General features: G+C 45.2%; 1 protein-coding gene across 5 annotated transcripts in view; it reads left to right on the forward strand.

Moving 5' to 3' along the window:
- The window catches only part of jakmip3 (Janus kinase and microtubule interacting protein 3), a 35,414-nt gene extending 27,059 nt beyond the window's left edge, over window positions 1-8,355 (forward strand). Inside the window, exons 10-24 of one of the 5 annotated variants that reach the window (XM_062526769.1) lie at window positions 328-399; window positions 989-1,108; window positions 1,423-1,551; window positions 1,894-1,977; window positions 2,997-3,059; window positions 3,153-3,251; window positions 3,509-3,607; window positions 3,922-3,981; window positions 4,149-4,214; window positions 4,327-4,395; window positions 4,775-4,852; window positions 5,005-5,208; window positions 6,156-6,221; window positions 6,868-6,940; window positions 7,526-7,652. In XM_062526769.1, the coding sequence (XP_062382753.1) occupies window positions 328-399; window positions 989-1,108; window positions 1,423-1,551; window positions 1,894-1,977; window positions 2,997-3,059; window positions 3,153-3,251; window positions 3,509-3,607; window positions 3,922-3,981; window positions 4,149-4,214; window positions 4,327-4,395; window positions 4,775-4,852; window positions 5,005-5,208; window positions 6,156-6,221; window positions 6,868-6,918 (1,260 nt within the window). In that variant the 3' untranslated portion in view covers window positions 6,919-6,940; window positions 7,526-7,652. Of the gene's footprint in view, window positions 1-327; window positions 400-988; window positions 1,109-1,422; window positions 1,552-1,893; window positions 1,978-2,996; window positions 3,060-3,152; window positions 3,252-3,508; window positions 3,608-3,921; window positions 3,982-4,148; window positions 4,215-4,326; window positions 4,396-4,774; window positions 4,853-5,004; window positions 5,209-6,155; window positions 6,222-6,867; window positions 6,941-7,525 lie in introns of all 5 variants that reach the window. The other 4 variants (XM_062526770.1, XM_062526766.1, XM_062526768.1 and 1 more) reach the window with 4 other exon arrangements.
- The last annotated feature ends 626 nt before the right edge of the window (window positions 8,356-8,981 follow it).

Here is an 8,981-nt window from a genome sequence, read left to right on the forward strand (position 1 = left end):
TATGCCTCTCTAGTGGCCTGTGTGCTGTTCAATGTATAGATGTACTGTACAGTGTCTCAGTATTTTAGATACATGTTCCTGTGTTATAAACAGGATGCTTGCAGCCATGTTACCTGCATATGTTGTAGACACAATTCCTAACTGCCAGAAATCAATTGTATACATACATATCTTTATGTAAATATATATCAATTGTATACATACATATCTGTGCGGTAAATATGTATGTTGTATGTAGGTTGTGTGAGTGTAGCTCAGTGTGGGGAGAGGGGTTGTCAGGAGTGCAGGTGTGCAGGACTCAGTGTGCTCCTCTGTGCCTTGCCTCAGGAGAGGGACATGCTGCTGAGGTACAGGAGACAAGATTCATCTCGACGGAAGAAGTCCATCAAGCCCTGCAAGGTGTGTCTGTGTGTGTGTGTGTGTGTGTGTGTGTGTGTGTGTGTGTGTGTGTGTGTGTGTGTGTGTGTGTGTGTGTGTGTGTGTGTGTGTGTGTGTCTGTGTGTGTGTGTGTGTGTGTGTCTGTGTGTGTCTGTCTGTGTCTGTGTCTGTGTCTGTGTCTGTGTGTGTGTGTGTGTGTGTGTGTGTGTGTGTGTGTACACGTGTCACTCTGCTCTTTGAGAGTGAATGCGTGTTCAGTAAGAGTGAGCCAAATGTTTATTAAAAATGGGAGAGTTCTTAATGCACTTGTGTTGTGTATAATAACATGGTTGCACTCATTTGCCAGTATATTCAAATGATGAAAAGATGAAATAATGTAATTACATGTTTTCCATAACTATAAAAGCCACTAATTTGGACACCTCATTATTCATTAAGATAGAAATAGATAATGTGATTAATATTTCCATTAAGACTAGGATTAAGTGTAATGAATAATGATTGCATTAAGATAGTGGATACACTATCAGTCCTAAAGCAGGCACGCCATTAGTGACTCTCAAGTGATGTTCGTGCAGTGCTGGAGTGTACAGCTCTTGTGTGCCCTCAGCAGCCCGTCATAGAGACGTTCTTCGGCTATGATGAAGAGGCGTCCCTGGACTCGGACGGCTCGTCCATCTCCTACCACACTGACCGCACACCCTGCACACCGGACGACGACCTGGAGGAGGTGAGGGGTGCTCACGTCAGCGGTGACCTGTACGAGGGTCAGGGGGTACACGGGGAACATGCTACGGGAGGTCCCAGACAAACAAGCTGACATTTCAGACAGATATGTTCAGTGACATTTTCAGATCAAAGCCCTCGATATCTATGCCACCATTGCCCCCTGGGGAGATATGGTCTCATGTATTCCTAAAGCGTATATGTCCGTGTGTGTGTGTGTGTGTGTGTGTGTGTGTGTGTGTGTGTGTGTGTGTGTGTGTGTGTGTGTGTGTGTGTGTGTGTGTGTGTGTGTGTGTGTGTGTGTGTGTGTGATCCCAGGGCATGGTAAGAGAGGAGACCGAGCTGAGGTTTCGTCAGCTGACTATGGAGTACCAGGCGCTGCAGCGGGCCTATGCTCTTCTCCAGGAGCAGGTCGGGGGCACCTTTGATGCTGAGAAGGAGGTCAAGGTACAAACACACAGCACACCCACTCATCACTGCCCACACTGTCTGGAGCATCCTGCAAAATGAACCACACAGCAGAGTAAAATACTGACTTGCAACCGCTGATTGCTCAGACAATTAGCATTTTACATTCATGCCTTTATTGTATCATAAAATGTGTGACAAGTGAAATCTAATAATCTGACTGCAATAAATGTCGTACAATTTATAATAATGAATGCCTTCAATCAAAGCATCTGCTGCTGATAAGGATATCAATCCATACATAACATTTATGTGGATCTCGGGGGCTCGTACAATGAGCTCGTTCTCTGGATATGTAATGAAAGTCTACTTTCCTTTCAGACACGAGAACAAATGGAAGCTGAACTCATGCGCTATCAAAGCCGAGTCCAAGACCTGGAGTGTGTTTTAAGTCAGCAAGGCCAGGTAAGATATAGCGCCAGCATATGCTTATGCCCTCTTGCCAGTAAGAAGTGCTCAATAGCTATTGCAGCAGTAAGCTGATATTGTCTGAATGCTTTTAAGTTGAATCAATCGCTTTGCATGTGCTATCCAAGAAAGTTTGATGCCGTTGAAGAACTCCATTAAGTTGCAAAGTGCTTCGACTTCATTCCGTACAGAGGACACTGTCACACTTTTTTTCACACTGCAAAATTAACAACTGTGTGACCAAACACCATCTGCTGCTGGGTATCAGATGGGCCCGCACGGTCCTAGCCGCTAGATTGCCTATTACCGGCCCTGATAGTCTCATTAGCTGCTCTGGCGGTAATAGTGGAGCGTTAGAAGAACTGCTTTACAGAAGTGCCGCCTTCCTCCCTCAGCCTTATTCCACCCTTCCCCTCCTCCCTCACTCGTATTCCACCCTTCCCTCCCCACCGTGGTAATAAAGGCGCTGAGAGCCCGGGCTCCACAGAATGAATTAGGCTCCTGCAGGAACGGGATGACATATCACATTTCATTTGAACTGCGTTGGGCAGAGGCCCTGCCTGCTCTAAATTGCTCTGGGAGGCGTCGGGGCGCATCTTGGAGGAGCACAGAGAGTTCCTCTGACTCAACAGGGGCAGTTCTCAGGGAGACGTCGGGGCCGCGCGATGCTTTAGCGGCGCATGAGCGGGAGAACACTGTCATTAACTCCACAGGCCCCGCACTTACACTGCCATGGCCGCCGCCATCGCCCGACCCGAGCACTGAGCTGTAGCTGAAGCTCCACGCCGCCCTACCTGTTTATTTCACACACCGCGCCCACGCCCACCACCACCAGCCCCCGGCCCGTCTACGCCACCGCTGGGAGTTCCACTTCAAAGCCGTAGTGGCCTATTTTGGGCTTCTGGAGTAGAGCTGTTCAGTCTTCTGCTGTCTGTCTTTCCAAATGCAGTCACTTGGCTGAGACTGACGAACAGATGCTTGTGTGTTTTAGATTCTTTGTTTTTGTTCTTTTGAAGGATATGAAATGGATTGAGGAGAAGCAGGCGCTCTATCAAAGGAATCAAGTCCTTGTCGAAAAGGTAAATCCTGCAAGCGTGAGCGCTGACACCTGCTTTTATACAGCGAAAAAAAAACATTTTGAAGTTTTGAGTGCTCTTTTTTTTCTTTTACAGATAAAGCAAATGGAATCAGAGGAGCATCGTTTCAGAAATGAGATTCAAGACATTAAAGACCAAAATGAACTTTTAGAGTTCCGTATTCTTGAACTCGAGGTAAGTGCCAGCTCTCAGTCATTCTCCGTCCTCTTTCTCAGAATTATTTGTAATGAATTGCCACTTTAGAAGCTTTCTTGACACACCCAGTTCAGTTGAACATTTAGCTAGAGTTCTAAGCGGACATCTCTTTATCATATGCTGCTTGCCTCTGATGTCTCTCTGAAGAGAGTGGCCGTGAGCATGGGGGCTATACATTATGGATTAGATCTCTGGCCACTGCAGCAGAGCTGGTGACAGTTGTGTTCCCTCCACAGGAGAGAGAGAGGAGGTCTCCTGCCATAAACTTCCATAACATCTACTTCAGTGAGGGAGTGAGCCCACTGCAGGTCTACTGTGAGGCAGAGGGAGTCTCGGTAAGGACACAGGCCCACAGGACTGTTACTGTAGCTGTACCAGCAACTCACGTCTCTCTGAGAATTGGCTTCATGTATTCTGAGAGAAGGGGTAGGACTGTTGAAGTAGTACTCTGCATAGTCATTTTGGAATCATAAACATGAACATACATGTTAAACCTCCATTTTCACTCATGGCATCACACGACTCTCCAGCTTTACTTAGTCAAAGTTGTGGTATTCTACCAACTTTGACGCTGAGAGTTGACAGAATTGTATTGAAAGCATGTAGCCTCAGGCACTGTCAACACCTTCAGTCATTTTCTGTGCTGCAGGACATAGTCATTTCCGAGCTGATGAAAAAGCTGGATATTCTGGGGGATAACGCCGTAAGTGTATGTTGCTTTTCTTCTGTAAATGTGTGTGTTTGTCCAAGTCTGTGTCAGGTGACTACGTGTTGTGTTGTGTTGTCTGCGTGTACAGAGCTTTTAAATACATATGCTGTATGTTGTGTTGTAGCCTTTTTCTTCACCTATACTAATGTCTGTGTCCCTGTACGCAGACCCTTTCCAATGAAGAGCAAGTGGTGGTCATTCATGCCAGGACTGTTCTCACTCTGGCTGAGAAGGTACCAGTGACTAACAATCTTGTATCTTTTTTAAGGTTCAGTATACTCAATTCAGTACTAGTATTTCATTGTTTTTAATGTTGATAACCTTTCTTCATTCTCTTCTACACAGTGGCTAGAGCAAATTGAGGTGACCAAATCCGCTTTAACACAGAAAATGCTGGACATTGAGAGTGAGAAGGTATTTTGCTGCAGTTTTGCACTAAGATTTCTAGTGTTGTCTCCACCCCTTTCATTGGGTGGGAAAATGCTCCAACAGCTCCATCTAGTGTTCATTAGAAGAATATTGGTAAAAGTGAATGTATTGGTACATGTCTCCCAATAGTGTAATAATAATGTAGAGAGAAGGTTACTAATTCAGAGAAGGTTATTCATTTATGTGAAATGTTTCACCCTCATTACTTACCACCTTTCCTAAGATGCTTCATGTCATATTAATATTATGAACAGGTGTAGGCAGTTTGGTTACATGTTATTTATACTCTACTATTTTGAAGTTGAACTATTTGCATAATTCATAATACAATAATGTAACCATTGCCTCACTGTTTCCCCTCCAGGACCTCTTCAGCAAACAGAAAGGCTATTTGGATGAGGAGCTGGACTACAGAAAGCAGTCAGTGGACCATGCCCATAGGGTGGGTTTTTTTGTCATCCTGTCAGTACACCACATCATCACACACACACACACACACACACACACACACACACACACACATAAATAGAAATACACATGCATGTTGTGTCACATATAGTGCTATATGGTGAGGCGAGGTTGTGTCCCCCACAGCGTATCCTGGAGCTGGAGGCCATGCTGTTTGACGCGCTGCAGCAGGAGGCGGGGGCCAAGGTGTCGGAGCTGCTGTCGGAGGAGGAGCGCGCCGCGCTGCAGAGGGCCGTGGAGCAGTGGAGGAGGCAGGTGCTGAGTGAGCTGCGCGAGAGGGACGCACAGATACTGCGCGAGAGGATGGAGCTGGTGCACCACGCACAGCAGGTACACATACTGTATGATACACATACTGTACATGCGCATTGTATAGTATGCTGATCTACTGTACGTGAAGTGATATAGACTCTGCATGCACTCTACTGCTCTTATGGGGCTACTTACTCTCCACCACTTGTACCAAACACCAGTCATGCAGAGAGAATACCAAACATAAAAGTTCCTATAGGAACGCACACACACACACACACACACACACACACACACACACACACACATTCAAACACACTCACACTCACACATTCAAACACAAGTACACACACAAACACACATGCGCGCACACACACACACACACACACACACACACACACATATATTTATTTGTCTAAAACATGTTTATTGCACACAGATACAGGCACATACTGCACACATAGGCATGCAGGGAAGAGAGTATCATCAACAAAAGTTTGGTGAAATACACAGATGCTGTTACTTCATAGATTATTCTTTCAGTGGAGCAGATAAATAAAGAACACTTTGTAATGGATTAAAATCAGGTTGCATCGACAGACAGAATGAATGAGTAAGGATGATCAATTTCCCTTAGGCTAACCCTGTTATTAGTGCTTGTTGGAGATGCCATTCTAGAGCTATAATGACAGCCTGTTAGCTGGAGGGAATAGAACTATTTAGAGCAGGTTGAGATTGTTTACAGGGAGCAGATTAGATTTATCACTTGCTTTGATCTAAAGCTTCTCAGGGGATATAGCAGTTTTATTTTTGGTCACATGAATAAGTCACCTTAAATAAGGTTCTTTAGATAACATCCAAAACCTTCAAAGTAATCAGACGGTGATCATGGGGAATGTTTTCTTTTGTGTGTTTAGTGAAGTGTTACAATAAAGTTATCCAGTAACTTTTAAATTGCATCGGCTTGCATGAAAATTCAGTCCAAGTGAACTTTGCTGACTTCAACTGCCTTTCAAATTTTTCAGAGAATAAAGGAGCTGGAGGAGTGGATAGAAGCACAGAAACGACAGATAAAGGAATTAGAAGAAAAGGTAAATCCCCAGGATTATCAGCCATGGGCTAAATCTTAGTGGTGTGAAATGAATGTGCAAGTCAAGGTCAACCGTCAAGGAGCCTTCAAGATGGAATGTGTGTGTATGTGTGTGTGTGTGCGTGTGTGCGTGTGTGCGTGTGTGTGTGTGTATGTGTGCGTGCGTGCGTGCGTGCGTGCGTGCGTGTGCGCGCGCGCGCGCATGCAAGAGGGCTCTATGTACACAATTTCACGAGAGAGAAAATGAACGGTGAGAAAGTGCATCAGATTTTGGGAATCATTTGGTATTTTAGAATAACCTGATTCTGACAGCTATTCTCAGGCAAATACCCCAACCATCACTGAGCTGGTCTCTGTGGCTGGTTGAAAATCTAGTCGAAATGTACAAAACTCTCGCCAAGACTCTCATGTACTGTACCTGTCATGTTAGATCAGAGATCCTCTGAACCATGGCAGTCTGTCTCATGCAGTGGTTTGTGTGTTTTTGACTGTAACTCTCTTCAGTGTCAGAGAATGTAAATGCACTCTTAGAGTTTGTCAACTGATTTCCCTCTTCACTTCCGCCTGACTTAAACAACTCTCTCTTCTCTTCTCTTCTCTTCCTCCTTACCTCCTCTGTTCTTTTCACTCCCTGGCTCCATCTGCAGTTTTTATTTTTATTTTTGTTCTTCTCTTTAGCCTTCATTCTTTGGTCGTAGTTTCTCCGGCCAACCAGATCAGGTGGGTTTGAAGGCTCAAGAGCCTTTCCGGCTCTTTCTTTGGGTTTACTCACATGTCAACAAGTACCCTGTTTCTCCAAAACAATGTGCAAATGGTGATGGTAGTGTCCACCATACGGATGTCAGGCATGCTGATAGAGCCAAACAGACCCCCCCCCCCCCCTCTCCCCTCAGTGCTCTCCCACAGCTACTGGCCCACATGCGCCCACTGTGCTGCCCTGACGTGATTGACAGGCAGATCATTGTCCTTATTGGCCGGGAGGCTTTAGGAGGTCATTCCATTTGTTATCGTCCCTTATTAGGCCTTATTACAGAGCTGGGGGCACTCACTGAGACTACAGTGTTTTCATTAAACAAGGGACATCTATGTCCAGCGGGATGTGGGGTGACTTACTAAATAAATCATGTCTGGACATTCATGCAACTCTACCTTTGATTGTGGTCCAGGTTCTGACATATCGTAACGATACTTAAAAGATGTTCTAAAGGAAGAGGTCAGGAACGTGTTCTGCGCTCATGACTGACTGTTGTGATGAGGTTGTTGTGTGTGTGGGCTATGACTGAGTTCCTCTCCTGTCATCTGCAGGTCTCCAGGCTGCTTTGTCTGTTTGTTCTGTCTGATGGAAGGACCGCAGCTGAGAGCTTCACCCTGATGTGGAGTACAATGTTGTATGTTGTTGGACTGAGACCCAAACAGACACTGAGGACATGATCCTGGTTACATGGAGAACTACAGCTACTGAACTATGGTGCTCATTAAGGGACAAAAGAGAAGGCCCCCTTTTTTTAACTGGGAAGAGCTTTGTCTGTCCAGCGTGTCGGATTTGGTGCATGTGGAATTTAAGGACTCTTAAATTGAAGCACTCCCTCTTTCTCTTTCCCTGCTAAGCAGGTGGTGCTGGTGGCTGCTTCCCAGTGGAAGCCTGAGAAAACGGAGAGGTGTTACCATGGCAACCCTGCCCCCACTGTTTACATGATGTAATGAGGGCCCTATGACAGGCGCAGTGCACCTCGGCCACAGCCAATCTCTGAGGAGCTCGCCGCCGCCAGTTCTTCTATTGCAACTACCGAGATGGACACTCTAAAGCCAAACTGTGGAACTGAACCTGTCCTTTGTTCTTTTCTTATTTGAAGGGATGGGAAAAAACACATCTCTCAGAGGAGAAGCTGAAATCCTGAAAAGACAATGTTTTTCTCTTTTTTTGTTTGTTCTAGTTTTTCCTTTCTCTAGTTTTTTAAAAACTCTGTATCCCTCACTCTCTCTCTCACACACTCTCTCAGTGGCTGGAGGGAATGAAGTAAAAGCTCCTTTGACCTTTCCTACAGTGTGTGTGTGTGCGCAGGTCTGTTTACCTCAGATACACGGTGCTGGTCAGACCCTGGCAAGAGATGCCTTGACAGGTGTGTGTAGGTGGAGCAGGGGTTGGGCTTCATATGTGGGGGGGCGGGGGGGTTTCAACAGGTGAGCTGCTGTCTAGGTGCAGCTCCTCCTCAGGCTGCAGGCGGCGGGGAAGGCCATTCCTCTGCACTGGTGTTTGTCCCACAGCCTCTCTGGACACACCAACAGGACTACTCCACTGAACTCACAGCATACTTTAACAGAGGACAGGGACCGCTCTCATGCCTGCCACATTAACTGGTAAGGGAATAGGCAGGCACATTCACATATTGTCGCCCACCATCTATGTTATTCAAGCTGTGTATATTACATTACATTACATTTCATTTGGCTGACGCTTTTTAACCAAAGCGACTTACAACATGGAAAAAAACAATTAGGTTTTTTAAGAGCATTTCTAACAACAACAAAAAAAAACACAATAAGTGCATCAGTGGGTGTAATAAGTGCATAAATATCTGTATATTTGTTTCTAACTAACTTTATTATGATCAATTATATTTGATATTATATTTATTATATTACATTATTATATATTTATTATGGAAAGTGCAGTCATGTGCACCTATTTGTTGATTAATTTATAGTAATGATCATCATCAAGCTATACCTTGTTAATGGACTGTCCTACAAGTCAGGTACG

The sequence above is a fragment of the Sardina pilchardus genome, chromosome 22 (genome assembly GCF_963854185.1).
Source record: "Sardina pilchardus chromosome 22, fSarPil1.1, whole genome shotgun sequence".
In the NCBI taxonomy this organism is placed as follows: Eukaryota; Metazoa; Chordata; class Actinopteri; order Clupeiformes; family Clupeidae; genus Sardina; species Sardina pilchardus.